The 12,456-nt window shown below is 70.3% G+C and overlaps 2 protein-coding genes and 1 non-coding gene across 8 annotated transcripts; 2 read left to right on the top strand and 1 right to left on the bottom strand.

Annotated features, from left to right (window-relative positions):
- The first annotated feature begins 148 nt into the window (after positions 1-148).
- Positions 149-2,676, top strand: MYL6 (myosin light chain 6). 2 transcript variants are annotated; one of them, XM_075737617.1, is made up of 7 exons: positions 149-262; positions 475-502; positions 1,154-1,297; positions 1,385-1,558; positions 1,786-1,863; positions 2,000-2,038; positions 2,449-2,484. In XM_075737617.1, exons 1-6 carry the CDS (start codon positions 260-262, stop codon positions 2,026-2,028), a joined length of 456 nt encoding a protein of 151 aa, XP_075593732.1. In that variant the 5' UTR covers positions 149-259; the 3' UTR covers positions 2,029-2,038; positions 2,449-2,484. The 2 variants fall into 2 exon arrangements, with proteins under 2 accessions (XP_075593732.1, XP_075593733.1); XM_075737618.1 differs by lacking the exon at positions 2,000-2,038 and having other exon boundaries at positions 2,449-2,676.
- A 90-nt stretch (positions 2,677-2,766) lies between these two features.
- Positions 2,767-11,554, bottom strand: SMARCC2 (SWI/SNF related BAF chromatin remodeling complex subunit C2). 5 transcript variants are annotated; one of them, XM_075737612.1, is made up of 29 exons: positions 11,398-11,554; positions 11,094-11,213; positions 10,027-10,112; positions 9,614-9,695; positions 9,432-9,524; positions 9,283-9,352; positions 9,050-9,119; positions 8,854-8,929; positions 8,631-8,762; positions 8,405-8,520; positions 8,172-8,296; positions 8,002-8,061; positions 7,869-7,906; positions 7,442-7,572; positions 7,273-7,344; positions 7,074-7,187; positions 6,825-6,978; positions 6,600-6,692; positions 6,247-6,363; positions 6,110-6,172; positions 5,766-6,024; positions 5,196-5,357; positions 5,054-5,118; positions 4,822-4,954; positions 4,558-4,724; positions 4,278-4,412; positions 3,871-4,183; positions 3,403-3,774; positions 2,767-3,180 (listed from the first exon to the last, which is right to left on the bottom strand). In XM_075737612.1, exons 1-29 carry the CDS (start codon positions 11,506-11,508, stop codon positions 2,930-2,932), a joined length of 3,780 nt encoding a protein of 1,259 aa, XP_075593727.1. In that variant the 5' UTR covers positions 11,509-11,554; the 3' UTR covers positions 2,767-2,929. The 5 variants fall into 5 exon arrangements, with proteins under 5 accessions (XP_075593727.1, XP_075593730.1, XP_075593726.1 ...); XM_075737615.1 differs by having other exon boundaries at positions 6,247-6,366; positions 9,614-9,676; positions 11,398-11,533; XM_075737611.1 differs by having other exon boundaries at positions 2,768-3,180; positions 6,247-6,366.
- A 437-nt stretch (positions 11,555-11,991) lies between these two features.
- TRNAS-CGA (transfer RNA serine (anticodon CGA)) lies at positions 11,992-12,073 on the top strand. The gene has a single exon. It is a non-coding gene; the product is annotated as a tRNA-Ser (tRNA).
- Positions 12,074-12,456: the final 383 nt, after the last annotated feature.

Genomic DNA, 12,456 nt, shown 5'->3' on the forward strand with positions numbered 1-12,456 from the left:
GGGGTGCCCGTGGTGATGTCACGCGTGGGGGTCTCCCCCATCGCACCGACCCCCCCGGCCCCGCGCGGTGCCCATCTATAGACAAAAAATCCCCCCACGGGACAAGGGGCGTGGCCTCGCCTCTCCCCGCCCCCTCATGCATAATGTCCCCGTTAATTAGCGCGCGGCCAATAGGCGGCCGGTGACGCCGCTCGGTAGAAACCTCCCGCGCGCCGCCCGCGGCCCAGAGCGCGGAGCAGGAACCGGAGCGGCCGCCGCCATGGTGGGACCCGGGACCCGGGCACCGGCTGCCGCGGGCGGGGGGCTGCGGGGGGGGGGGGGACGGACCCGGCCGGGCCGGGGGGGGGGGGGGGGGGTCGGGGCGGGGGGGCGCGGGGGGGGCGGGGGGCCCCGGGGGGCGCGGCTGGCGGCGCCATCCCCGAGGGTGCGGCCGGGCGGTGCCGGTGCCCGCTGACCGCCGCGCTCTTCCCGCAGTGCGACTTCTCGGAGGAGCAGACTGCGGGTGAGTGACCGGCACCGGGCACCGGATGAACGGATCCCCCTCACCCCCCCCCACCCCCGCATCCCCCCCCCCCGGCCCCGGGACCGGCCCCGCCGCCCCCAGCGCTTCCTGCGCAGCCGCGGGCGGGGCCTTTCCCCGGGCAAAGTCTCACCCGGGCGGGGCCGTTCGTGCCAGCGGGGCGGGGGGGGCCGGGACCGGGGGGTGCGGGGCGGGGGGGGCCGGGACCGGGGATGCGGGACCGGAGGGTGCGGGACCGGGGGATGCGGGACCGGGGCCGCGGGGCGGGGGGGGCGGCGCGGGCCCTTCTTGCGCCATTTGCCCTTATATGGGCATAGCGCGGGGCCGGGCCGCGCATTCCTGCGGGGCGGGGCCGCGGGGGGGGGGGGGGCAGCACCATCCCGGTATCTCCATCCCGGCCGGCGTCGGGTTCCGCCGGGAAACCGGATCCCGGCCGGTAACGACACCCGACCCGGGGCCGGGGGGGTGCGGGGTCCCGGGGGCGGGTAACGGGGGGGCTCAGGGTGCGGGAGGGGGGGTGTGGGGGTGTGGGGTCCCCCGGGATGGGAGGGCTGGGGGGGGGGTGGGGGTTGTCCCGGGGGGTGTCCCGGTGTCCCGGGGGTCCCGAGGCGCTGACACGGGGGGGTCCGGCAGAGTTCAAGGAGGCGTTCCAGCTCTTCGACCGCACCGGGGATGGGAAGATCCTGTACAGCCAGTGCGGGGACGTGATGCGGGCGCTGGGCCAGAACCCCACCAACGCTGAGGTCATGAAGGTGCTGGGCAACCCCAAGAGCGATGGTGAGTGGGGACACCCCCCCCCCCCCCCCGCCTCCCCAGGGCCCCCCCGGTCCCCCCCGGCCCCCACCCACGGCCCGTGTCCCGCAGAGATGGCCCTGAAGACGCTGAACTTCGAGCAGTTCCTGCCCATGATGCAGACCATCGCCAAGAACAAGGACCAGGGCTGCTTCGAGGATTACGTGGAGGGGCTGCGGGTCTTCGACAAGGAGGGCAACGGCACCGTCATGGGCGCCGAGATCCGCCACGTCCTCGTCACCCTGGGTGAGCGTCACACCCCAACACCCCCCCACCCTCCCCCCGGGTCCCTGAACCCCTGTGAGCCCCCCGGGGACCCCCAAAGCGCAGCCAGCCCCAGGGACCCCCGTGAGCTCCCGGCCAGTCGCAAGCCCCCGACCAGCACCAGGAATCCTCCCAAAGGCCCCCAGACCCTGGGGACCCCCCCGGGGTGCCCCCCCCATCGCCCCGGCGTGACGCGGGCTGTCCCACAGGTGAGAAGATGACGGAGGAGGAGGTGGAGCAGCTGGTGGCCGGGCACGAGGACAGCAACGGCTGCATCAACTACGAAGGTGAGGGACGGGGGTCCGGGGGGGCTGGGGGTCCCAGGGGGGTCGGGGCGGGGGGGGGGGGGGGGGCTGGGGTCCCGGGGGGCTCGGCTGTGGCCCCCTCCCTCCCTGACCATCATGTCTCCTTCCTTCCTCCCAGCGTTTGTGAGACACATCTTGTCAGGGTGACGCCGCAGGGGTACGCCTCCCCCCGCTCCCCTCAGTTGCTCTCAGTTACTTACAGTTTTTTTTCCTTCCTATTTTTTCAGTATTGTCGTCTTTTTTTTTTTTTTTTTAAAAAAAAAAAAGAAAGGCCGCCTAGTTTGCGCTCTCGCCCTTGGTGCAGCATCCCCCCTTCCCCCCCCCCCCCCGCATGCCCCTCTGCATGGAGCCCCCCTGCGCGCTGGGGCCGGGACATGGGTGCTGGCGTGGGGGGGCGGTGGAGCCCCCCCCGTACCGAGGGCTGCAGCGACGCCGGTTCCTCCTCGCGCTCTTCAGCCATTTGACTTTGGGTTTTGGTTTTTTTTTTCTCCTGCCTCTCCTGGGGACGAGGGCTGCGGGGGCCCAGCAGACCCCCCCTCACCCCACTCTCCCCTCTTCTCTCCGCAGAGCTGGTCCGGATGGTGCTGAGCGGCTGAAGACACACACACACACCCCCCCCCATCAACACATCCCACCCCTTTCCCTTCCCCCCCATCACTGGTTTTGTGCCTTTTCCCTCATTTTCCTGATACCGTGACCAAGCCACCTCCCCCCCCTCCAGCCCCCCCCCCCGGCTCCCAGCCCCACCGGCTAAATTATTGCTCCACGACATCAAATAAAATGGCAAAAAGGTGACGCTGGGTCTGTGAACCTCTGCCCGCTCCCCCCCCCCAGATCCTGCACCATGACACTGTTTCTTCCCGCCCCGGGGACTTGGAATTTTATTTTTGTTGTGTTTTTTTTAAAAAAAGAAAAAAAAGGGGGGGGAATCTGACAACTGAGAAGGAGCTGGGGGGGGGGAAATGCCCATGTGCCGGGTGGCATTGGAGCTGTCTCATAAATAGCCGGGGGGGAGCAGGGTCCCCAGCCCGCCCGGGGAGACCAACACTTAAATAAAATCTGGGACAATCATAAAAAAAATACCAAAGCGGGGAGGGGGGGGTGTCAAGGGGGGGGGGGGGTTCCTTTGGGGTGCCTTGCGGGGCGGGAGGGGCCGGTCTCCCCGGGCCGGTGGCAGCAGCAGGGTTGGGGGGCTGCGGCATCCTCGGCCCCGGCGGGGGCTCACTGCGTGGGGGGGACGGGGGTGGCCGTGCTGGGGCTGGGCGCGATGGGGTCCGTCTGCAGGGGGGGGGCCTTGGTCTGCAGGGAGAGAAAAGAAAAGGGGGGGGCGGGGGGGGGGGTCACATCTGGGGGGGGCAAGGGGGTGCACAAGCACCTCTTGCCCCACAGCTCCCAGGAAGGGTGGACACCCCCCCGCGCCCCCAGCCCCATGCCCCTGAGTGGGTTCCCCCCCCCCCCCCGAGCCACTCCCAGTGTGTCCCCCCACCTCCCCATCCCCGGTGGCCCCCCCCCATGTCTCACCTGCGAGGAGGCCGGGGTTGGGAAGGAGGCTTCCCTGCACGGCGGCCACGATGGCGGGGCTGTGCGCGGCGGCCGAGCCCCCCGCGAGGTGCGGCAGGGCCAGGCCGGGTGGGTGGGTGGGGGGGGGCAGCCCCCCGGACGGCATGCTGCTGGCGAGGGCCCCATGCAGCGGGAGGGCGGGCGGGTTAGCGGGGAAAGTGGCGCCGAGGGGCTCGGCGGGGGGGTTAGCCATGCTAAATGGGATGGCGGATGGAGGCAATCCGAAGGGCAGGGCCGCGGGCGCATTACCGGGCACGGTGGGGTGGCCGCTGCCACCGAGGCTGCCAGCCAGGCTCTGGGACGGCGGCTGCTGCCCGGGGAACGGCGCCGGGGCTGTGGGGGGAACCGGGGAGGGGGTGTCAGCGCCGAGCCCCTGGCGGTGAGATCAAACACCCCCCCCCGCCCCAAGCCCTTGGCACCCCGACTCACCGTGCGGGACGGCCGGGGCGCCCGGCGGCGGGGGCGGCTGCGGCGGGGGGGCCCCGGGCAGCGGCTGCCCCACGGGCTCGGCGGGGGCCACCATGGCGGGGGCGGGCGGTGCACCCAGCGGGTGGGCGGCGGGGGCCAGGGGGGCACCGGCAGGCAGGGGCTGGGCCCCCGGCGGCAGCGGGGGCGGCTGCTGCTGCTGCTGCTGCTGGAGGTGCTGGAAGTGCTGCTGGCGGGCGCGCATCTCCGCGTACTTCAGCTGCTCCATGTGGAAGGCCTGCCGGTCCGCCAGCAGCTGCTGGCGCTGGTACTCCAGCTGGGGGGCACGGGGGGGGGGGGGGGTCAGCAGGGGATGCTGGAGTGGGGGGCAGCTGCCTGGTTATCCCCCCATCAGCACTGGCATCACTCACGGCCTCGCGCTCCCGGTCCATGATGGTCTCCAGCTCCTCGAAGTGCCGCAGCTTGATCTCCAGCTTCTTCATCTGCGTCTCCACCAGCAATGCCACCAGCGACTTGATCTTACGCTCCTCCACTGCTGCCAGGTGCTGGGGGGGGGGGGGCACACATGGGGGTGTGGGGGGTGTGTGTGTGGGGTGGGTGTGTGTGCGCGTGCGCATGGTCGTTTGTGTCCTCAGCATCCGCACGCAGGCTGCCCCCCCCCCCCCCCCAGCCGCAGCCCCTAACCCTCACCTTGGCCTTCACGGCGGCGGCGGCCAGGGCAGCAGCGGCAGCGGTGGAGAGGTTCCCCTCACCGATGTCCCGCTCCACCTTGGCCTTGCGCTCGGCCTCGGGCTCCGGCAGTTCCTTTGGTGCCTCGTCTGGCCCCTCCTTCGCCTCCTTCTCCTTTTCTGGCTCCCCTGCGGCAGGACGTGGGTGGTGTTGGGGCAGAGCTGTGATGTGTGTGTGTGGGGGGCGCACAGTGCCCCCAGCCCAGCTGGGTGTCCCCCCCCTCACCTGTGCCATCACCATCACCCTTGTCCAGCTCCTTCTCGCCTTCCACCTCCTTCCCTCTCTCCTCCTCCTTCTTGGGTGCCTCCCCAGGTTTCTCCTTTGTCTCCTCCTCCTCAGCGGTGCCGTCCCGGGGCTCCTGGCGGGGGGAAACAGGCCGGCAGCCGCTCCAATCCCTGCAATGGCCGCCCTCCCCGGGGGCCCCCCCCCCATGCCACCTCCCCAGGGCAGTCGCTACCTTTGCCTCCTTCTTCTCCTCTGCTGGCTGCGCCTCGGCCCGTGCCTCCTCCGTGCCGCTCTCCTCTGGGAATGCAAGCGGCAGGGTCGGTCCCCGCTGCTGCCCGCCCCAGGCCCAGCAAACTCATCACACTGCCCCTCACCTATCCGCTCTGGCTCGTCGGAGGTGGTGCCGGCGATCCCGCTGCTCTCCAGCCCGAACGCGGGGTCGGCCTTGCCCGTCACCTTGGCCGCCTCCTCCACCTTGCGGACGTGGGCTTCCACCAAGGCCGTGGGCACCTCCTCCTTCATCTTGGAGAACTCCTCTGCGGGGCAGTGCCAGGGGCCCTCAGTGGGGCAGGCAGTGGGGCAGGCAGGGCAGGCAGTGGGGAGCCCAGCACCCCTCGGAGCCAGCCCTGGTCCTCAGCACTGCTCATCCATCCCTGGGGTGGGGGGGTGTCGTCCCAGCCCCTCGCAGGTCTCCTGCCCTGCCCCTCTATAGCATGCCCCATAGGACTCAGCCCGTCTCCCTATAGGACTCTCCCTGTAGCCCCACAGGGCTTGCACTGTCTCTCCATAGGACTCAGCCTGCTTCCCTATAGACTCCCTATAGGACTCACATCCCCCACCCCGCCCAAACCCTGTCCCTCCTGCCCCCCAGGGCTCAGCCATGCCCCCCGCCATGCTGTGCCATGCCGTGCCATGCCGTGCCATGCCGGGAGCGGCTGCGTTACCCAGAGCTGACTTGGCGGCAGCAGAGGCGACGCGGGGGTCGACGACGGAGGCCAGGAAGGCGACGGTGCTCATGACGGGGTTGCCCGACTGGCTGAAGGGGATGGGCTGGTACGCCAGCGGCCCCAGGGACGCCTCCGAGTCCTCCAGATAGGGGTCCTCGATGGGCAGCCGCAGGAAGTGCAGGATGCATTCGTCCTGCGTCCGGCTGCCCACGTGCTCCGACACCTTGTTCCAGTCGTCCTTGTACATCTCCAGGGCCTGCGGGACGGAGCGGGGGGGGGGGGGGGTGTCGGCGGGGTCCGGCAGCCCCGTTTTTCCCCTCCCCATGGACCGCCCCCCTCACCTCCAGCAGCAGCAGCGTCTCCTGCTCCGTCCACTCCCGCGTGGCGCTGGCGGCGGCTTTGCTCTGCAGTGGGGGGGGAGAGGGGTGAGTGGCGGCGGGCAGGGGGACGGGGATGACAGGGACGGGGGGGTGCCCACCTTGGAGGGGACGTTCTTCTTGGTGTACATGTCGGTGCGGAGGCCAAAGTTCTGCATGTCGGCCGGCTTCTCCTTGCTCTTGTCGGGGAAGTTCAGCATCTGCTGCGAGGCTGAGGTCTGCTGCCGGGGGGAGGAGAGGGGACGCTGGGGATGTGGCCACGGGGGACAGGCCACGAGGACGCCGGTGTTTCCCCCCACCCCATGCCAGAGAAGCCTTCATGCCCCGTCTCGTCACGGTGTCCCCCCCGCGTCCCTGCTCCCCGGGGCAGGGCGGCATGCGGGGCGCGAGGGGGAGGAGGGAAGGAGCCTTCCTCAGGCAGCGGCGGGGGCACGGACCCCAAGGAGCCGCCTACCAGCTCCGGCTTCCCCTTCACCGTCTCGGTGACGAGGTCTTCGATCTCTTTGCTCTTGCGGCCCGTCTTGGCGTCGCCGTCGCTCTGCCGGCCCTGAGGCACGGATCGAAGCTGTGCGATCCCCCCACCCCCCCACCCCACCCCGCGCCCGGCCCCCGCGGGGACCGGGGGAAGGCAGAGGGGGGACGCGGCTGGGAGCGGAGCGGCCGCCCCCCGAGCACCCACCTGGGGCGTCTTGGGCTGCAGCGGCACCAGCCCCGAGGGCGTATCGGCCAGGACGTGGAAGTGGGAGGTCGGCGGGGGGCCCATGGGGGTGGGCCGGCTCTCGGCGTCCACCTGGTAGTTGATGAGGCCCCACTGCTCCAGGAAGGCGTGGACCCTGCGGAGAGCCGAGGCTCAGACCCCGCCGATCTTTCTGCCGGCTCCAGGGTGCCGAACCGATCACCCGCCCCGTCCCACCGGCGCGGGACCCACCGCATGATGGCACAGACGTCCCCAGCCAGGTTGCGGCGGCACGCCGTGGAGGTCAGGTACTCCTGCGGGTTGAGCCGGTACGTGTCGATCATGAAGTTGCGGTAAGCCAAGTATCTGGAGGAGATGGGCAAGGCGTCAGCGCCGGCAGCGGCCCCGCCGGCACCGGGAAGGACGGTGAAGGGGAAGGGTTTGGCCTCACATTTCGGGGGTCTTGGATTTATTCTTGCCGTTGAAGAACTCGGGTAAGGCTCGGCGCTCGATGGCGTGGACGCTGCAAGACGAGACGCTCGGGGAGGGCACGGCACGGCAGCCCCGCACCATCCGGCTGGCACCCGGCAGCACCGTCATCGTCCTCGGCTCGCCCATACCTGTTGTAGTCGAACCAGGCAGCGTAGCTGGGGATGATGATGTGGTGGGTCTGCTCCGTCACGTTGTCCTCGTGCAGGTCGGGGTTCTTGGCCTGCTCCCCCTTGCTCCCAGTGCCGTTCTCCTCCTCGTCCTGCCAGAGACCAGCACCGCATGGGTGAGGGGGTCCTGAGCACCCCTTCTGCACCCTTCTTTGTCCTCACCAAGAGCAGGATGAGGCCAATGGCCTGTGGCAAAGCCGTCTGCAGCCCCAGGGGGAAGGGGAAGGGCAGAAAGGGGCCTTTTTGTACCCAGAAGAGGGGCAAGGAAAGAGGGATAAAGAGGCGACACCCATGACGGGGGGGGAGGAACGGGGACAGGGACGGGACACATCACATCTTCCCTGAAGGAGTGTTGGGCTGGGGAGGAGGGGACGGCCCTGGGCCTCACCTTGCCAGCTGTCTCCATGCTCTCATCTTCCTGCTCGTCTGGAAGAGAGGACAGCAGGGTGGTTTTGGGCACCACCGGGTCTGTGGTGCCGCAGGACCTGTCGCGGCACTCGGCTCCGGCAGCTCGGACTCACCCAGGTCCGTCATGGTGCCCCCCTTGACAGGCGCAGACTCCGAGTCCTTCTTGGTGTTGACTGCAGCAGAGGGAAGTGGCGCTGAGCACCCCAAGGACAGGCCCCCAGCCCGGCCTACGCTCGTGGGGGGAGACGGACCCCGCGGCGGGGCTGCTGCCCCCCACCCTGACCTGTCTTGGGCAGGGTGACCTCCTCCACGTTGGGGACAGGCGAGGGCTCGTCCATGTCCTTCGTCAGGTCCTCTTGCTCCTCCTCACGGTGCCCGCGCTTGGATTTGTTGTAGGGGGTGGAGGGTCTGCGAAGGGAGGGACCCCGTGTTCCTGTCACCACAGCAGCCTGGGGACTGGGCTCCCCACAGCCCCGGGCTGGATCCGGCCCCGCTGCCCCCCCGGCCCAGGCTCACCCCTTCTTTGCATTCTTCTTCTTGGCCTCCGGGGTGGGTGAGGGGGAGGGTGAGCGTTTTCGCTTCTTGTAGTTGCCCCCCTTCTTGTCCCGCCGGTCTGAGTCAGGGCTGTTAACCTTGGGGGGGGACACAGGGGGGTCGCTGGGTTCGACCGAGTGGGATGGCCAAGCAGAGACCCCCCCGCATCATCCCCCCCCCCGCCGCGGCTTTGCCGCTCTGCTCTGACCTCGTCCGTCAGCGTCTTGGCCGAGATCTTCTTCCTGCGGGCAACGGGGCTCTTCTCATCCGTCACCTCATAGTCCTCCTCATTCATCCACTCGTTGAAGGTGTCCGTGTCCAGGATCCACTTGGCGTGGACCTGCCGGGCAGGGGCGCGGGCGCGTCAGGCAGCCAGCAGGCAGGGGAGGGGGGGGGCGCAGCCGCCATCCCAGCCTGGGGGACCCCGTTACCTTCCGGGGCTTCTCCGGTGTCGGGGCGTCCTCCACAGAGGCCTCGATCTCGCTGGCAGGGATCCAGGTGTCGTAGCTGCGGGCACAGAGGGATGGGGTGAGCACTGCACCCGCAGTGCTGTGGGTGCCCCACAGGCATGGGGGGGCTCCATCGGGCTTCAGCCGCGTCCCCACAGCCCCCGCTGGGACCCCTCACCTGTCGGGGTAGTAGCCCCAGTGCAGCAGGACCTGCTTGTCGCGCTTCATGACCGGCCGGACCCACTCCTCTGCAGGAGGCACGGAGCGGGGTCGGCGCTGAGCACGGACCCGCTGTCCCACCGAGAGTCGCCTGTGATGCCGAACACGGCTCTGCCCCCCCAAACACCCCCCCCCCCCCCCCCAGCATTTTGCCATGTGCTCGGAGCAAGGGGCCCCCCCTTTTGCACCCACCTTCCTCCAGGTTCCCGGGAACAGGGCAGACGACGTGGGATGCGTTGCTCTTGTCCTCGGTCACTGTGCCCTGCGAGGGGAGCGGGTCCAGGGCTGAGTGCCAGGACGGGCCGCCCCCCGTTGCCCCCCACCCTGGTGCTGCCACCGACCTGGTGCCTCTTGACAATGTCTTTCAGCTTGCTCAGCAGCTTGGGCTCAATCTCCTGGTGCAGGAAGATGTTGGGCCGGGCCAGGCAGTTGTTCTGGGGAAGGAGAGCAGAGCAGTGAGCAGGTGGGGGACAGGGGGAGTCCCAGGGCGGGGGGGGGTGGGGGTGGAGGCAGTGTGTCTTACCTGTACCAGGGATTTCTCGATGGTCATGAACATCTCCACGTTGCGGTCCATCCGCGAGGGATTCTGGAAATCGAAACGCCGCCTTATTGGAAGAAAAGAGCGACTCTCATGAAAGCCACAGCTCAGGTCTCCTCGTCAGCATCCAAAGCCTGGGGGGGCGGGGGGGGGGAACACGCGCCTGAACCCCATCAGGGGTCCACGGTGGGGGGAGGACATGCCCTGGCACCTACTTGCTATGGAGGTGGGTGCCCTACAACCAGCCCACCCCTGTGCAGCCTCTGGCCAAGGCCACCCCAGGGCATTCCCGTGGAGGGAAGGGGACCCCCCCACACACCCCTGGCCCTGTGACCCCCACCCCGGCCCCCTCCCGCTCCCAGGTCCCCCAGCCCCGATGGGCACAGGCAGGCGCTCACCATCCTTGGTCGCTCTTGAATTTATAGGCCGCTGCCAGGATGTGGCACAGGGCTCCTCCCGCCTTGAAATCCAAGAAGCATTTTATCTGTAACGGAAGGAAAGGGGTCAGGGCGGGCGGCTGCAGGGGGTGGGCTGCGTCCCTGCTGTGGTGGGGAGCTGGGCAGGGTGCCATCCCCTGTCGGGGTACCATCCCCCTGTCGGGGTGCCATCCCCTTGTCGGGGTGCCATGCCCTCGTCGGGGTGCCATGCCCTCGTTGGGCTCTGTCCCTGCGTCAGGGCACTGTCCCCAGGTCCACGGGGTGCTGCCCTGGGGTCCCCCGGGCGGTGTCCCCAGGTCCATAAGGTGTTCCCGGGTCCTTGGGGCGCTGTCCGTGGTCGGGGCCGTGTCCCAGTGTGGGGTTGCTGGCCCTGGTGGGACACCGTCCCTGGTGGGACACCGTCCCCCGGCTGCTGGGGCACAGACCCTGCTTGGGGGGGCAGCTCCCAGCAGGACCATGCCCAAGTGTCACCGTCTGCAGGACACTGGGGCACCATCCCCGACCAGGCCGCTGTCCCGCACTGGGGCACTGTCCGGGGTCATGGTGCTGTCCGTGGTCCAGTGCTGTCCCCGGGCCTTTGGGGGGCTGTCCCTGCCTGGGGCCTGGTCCCCGGGTCACTGGGGTCTTGTCCCCAGGTCTTTCAGGGCCTTGTCCCCGGGCCATGCGGACACTGTCCCTGCCCAGCCGTGTCCCCGGGTCACTGGGGCGCTGTCCTTGCTTGGGGTCTTTTTCCTGGGTCTTTGGGGCCTTATCCCTGGGTCTTTGGGGTCTTTTCCCCGGGTCTTTGGGGTGCTGTCCCTGCCCAGCCTTGTCCCCAGGCCATTGGGGTGCTGTCCCCGGCTCACTGGGGTGCTCTCCCCGCATCTTTGGGGTGCTGTCCCTGCTCGAGGCCTTGCCCCCAGGTCCCCGAGTGTCGCCGGGCCACGTCCTCTGCCAGGATGCAGCCCCCGGCCCACCGTGTCCCCGTCCCCGTCCCCTCCGTGCCGCCGGCTGCCCGCACCCCGGTGCCCGTCCCGGCGGGGGCTCACCGGCAGCTTGGTGAGGGGCGCGTTGCTGACGTGCTTGCCGAAGACCTCCTCCTGGAACTGCAGCAGCTGCACCACCAGGCTCGACAGCGACTTGTTGGTGGGGGGCTCGGCCTGGATGTACTGTGGGGCCGGGGGGGGGGAGGGGGGTCAGCGCCGCCGCCGGGGCCGGGCCCGGGGGGGGGGGGGGGGGGGGTTGGGTGTGGGGGGTGGCGGGGGCGGCGATGGCGGCGGCGGGGCCGTGACAGGCCGGGCCCGGCGGGGCGGGGGCCGGTGTCGGCTCCCCCCGCCCCCCGCCGCGGCCTACCTTTTTGTAGTTCTTGCCGAGCCAGAGGCGGACGTTGTCGAACTGGCTGACGGTGTCCGAGGCCTCGTAGTACTTGACGTTGGGGCCGCCGTCCTTCTTCCGCACCGCCATCTTCGAGCGGGCCGGGCCGCCTCCCGCCGCGCCGCGCCGCGCCCGCTCTACCGCCCCCTGCCGGCCCCGCCCCGCGCCGCGCCCGCTCTACCGCCCCCTGCCGGCCCCGCCCCGCGCCGCGCCCACTCTACCGCCCCCTGCCGGCCCCGGGGCGCGCCGCGTTCTCCCGCCCGCCCTGCGTTAGGCGAACGCTGCCCGCTCGGTTACCGGTGCGACCGGGCCGCGGTGCCACCTGCAGGGTCGGGAGCTCGGCGACGCTCCCTCTACGGGGAAACCGGGCCGATTGGGTGGCCCCCGGGGCGGGGGTGTGTGTGTGTGTGTGTGTGTGTGAACGGGACCGGGACCGGCGGCGGGGCACCGGGAGGGGCGGGGAACCGGTATGAGCCCGGGCACAGCGCACCGGGAGGGGATGGGCGGGGCGGGGGCGGGGCGGGCGGCGGCGGGGCCCGGTCTAGGCGGAGCGCGGCGCAGGGTGGCGCGGGAGTCACGGTGGCCGAGTGGTTAAGGCGTTGGACTCGAAATCCAATGGGGTTTCCCCGCACAGGTTCGAATCCTGTCCGTGACGCCAACTCCGTTTTTGCGCGGACTCCCGGGGCCGCCTCGAACGGGGCCGCCGCGGGGCGCGGGGAGGGGGGGGGCCGGTGACACGTTGGGGGCCGCGCACCCCCGTAGCCGCTCTTTTAACGGGGGGGACAGCGGGGCTCTGAGGGGGGGGGGGGTTAGTCCTTTTGGGGCATCACGCCTTGGGGGGCCGCAGAGCCAGGCACAGGGGACGACACCCGTGGCTGGAGCTCCCCGGGACCCTCGGCTGCTCCCCGGGAGCCCCGTGGCGGGGGGTCCGTCCCTCCCGGGAAGGGTCCCCATCCGGAGAGAGCCGCGGCGGCAGCGCCTGGGAAAGGCGTTTATTGATTTCAGTGACCCCGCGGCCAGCGCAGCCCCCTTGAAACA

Source organism: Balearica regulorum, chromosome 29 (genome assembly GCF_011004875.1).
Source record: "Balearica regulorum gibbericeps isolate bBalReg1 chromosome 29, bBalReg1.pri, whole genome shotgun sequence".
NCBI classification, from domain to species: Eukaryota; Metazoa; Chordata; class Aves; order Gruiformes; family Gruidae; genus Balearica; species Balearica regulorum.